The sequence below is a fragment of the Crocuta crocuta genome, unplaced genomic scaffold (genome assembly GCF_008692635.1).
Source record: "Crocuta crocuta isolate KB4526 unplaced genomic scaffold, BGI_CrCroc_1.0 scaffold234, whole genome shotgun sequence".
Classification (NCBI taxonomy): Eukaryota; Metazoa; Chordata; class Mammalia; order Carnivora; family Hyaenidae; genus Crocuta; species Crocuta crocuta.
Window position 1 is genome coordinate 630,679 of NW_027529647.1, and position 507 is coordinate 631,185.

At 49.3% G+C, this 507-nt stretch overlaps 1 protein-coding gene across 3 annotated transcripts in view; it reads left to right on the top strand.

Moving 5' to 3' along the window:
* The window catches only part of SEPTIN12 (septin 12), an 11,239-nt gene that overhangs the window by 3,584 nt on the left and 7,148 nt on the right, over positions 1 to 507 (top strand). For 2 of the 3 annotated variants that reach the window (XM_077762449.1, XM_077762450.1), the window contains exon 3: positions 349 to 474. The exons of the other annotated variant lie outside the window; for it this stretch is intronic. In XM_077762449.1, the coding sequence (XP_077618575.1) occupies positions 349 to 474 (126 nt within the window). The remainder of the gene's footprint in view (positions 1 to 348; positions 475 to 507) is intronic. 3 annotated transcript variants of the gene reach the window in all.

Here is a 507-nt window from a genome sequence, read left to right on the forward strand (position 1 = left end):
GTTATTTACTAAGCACCTGTTTGGAGACTTGGCCTAAGTGATGCCATTTTGCGCCTGTGGATTTCTTTCTAATAGGAGCTAGAAAGAGTTTGTGGGTGCACAGCACTGTGCATGTGCTAAATGCCTCTGAATTGTTCACTTTAAATGGTTAATGATTAATTTTTGTATTGTATGAATTTGCCGCAATAAAAAGGGGGGGGTAAACACTGAGGGAGGACACTGGGTGATAGTACCTGCCTTTCTGTACTTATGTTATGCTTAGAAAACAGTTCACTGTCTAAAACTACTTAGCCTGGGAGGCATTGCCTAAAATGTCCACGCCTGTGGCTGTCCTCTGGTTACCCCCAGGGCAGAGCGGGCTGGGCAAGTCCACAATGGTGAACACCCTTTTCAAGTCCAAGGTGTGGAGGTGCACTATACCGGGCCTGGGGATGCCCACACCCCAGACGCTGCAGCTGATGTCAGTGACCCACGGTGAGTGGTCCCCCACACCCTCCCCCACGTCAC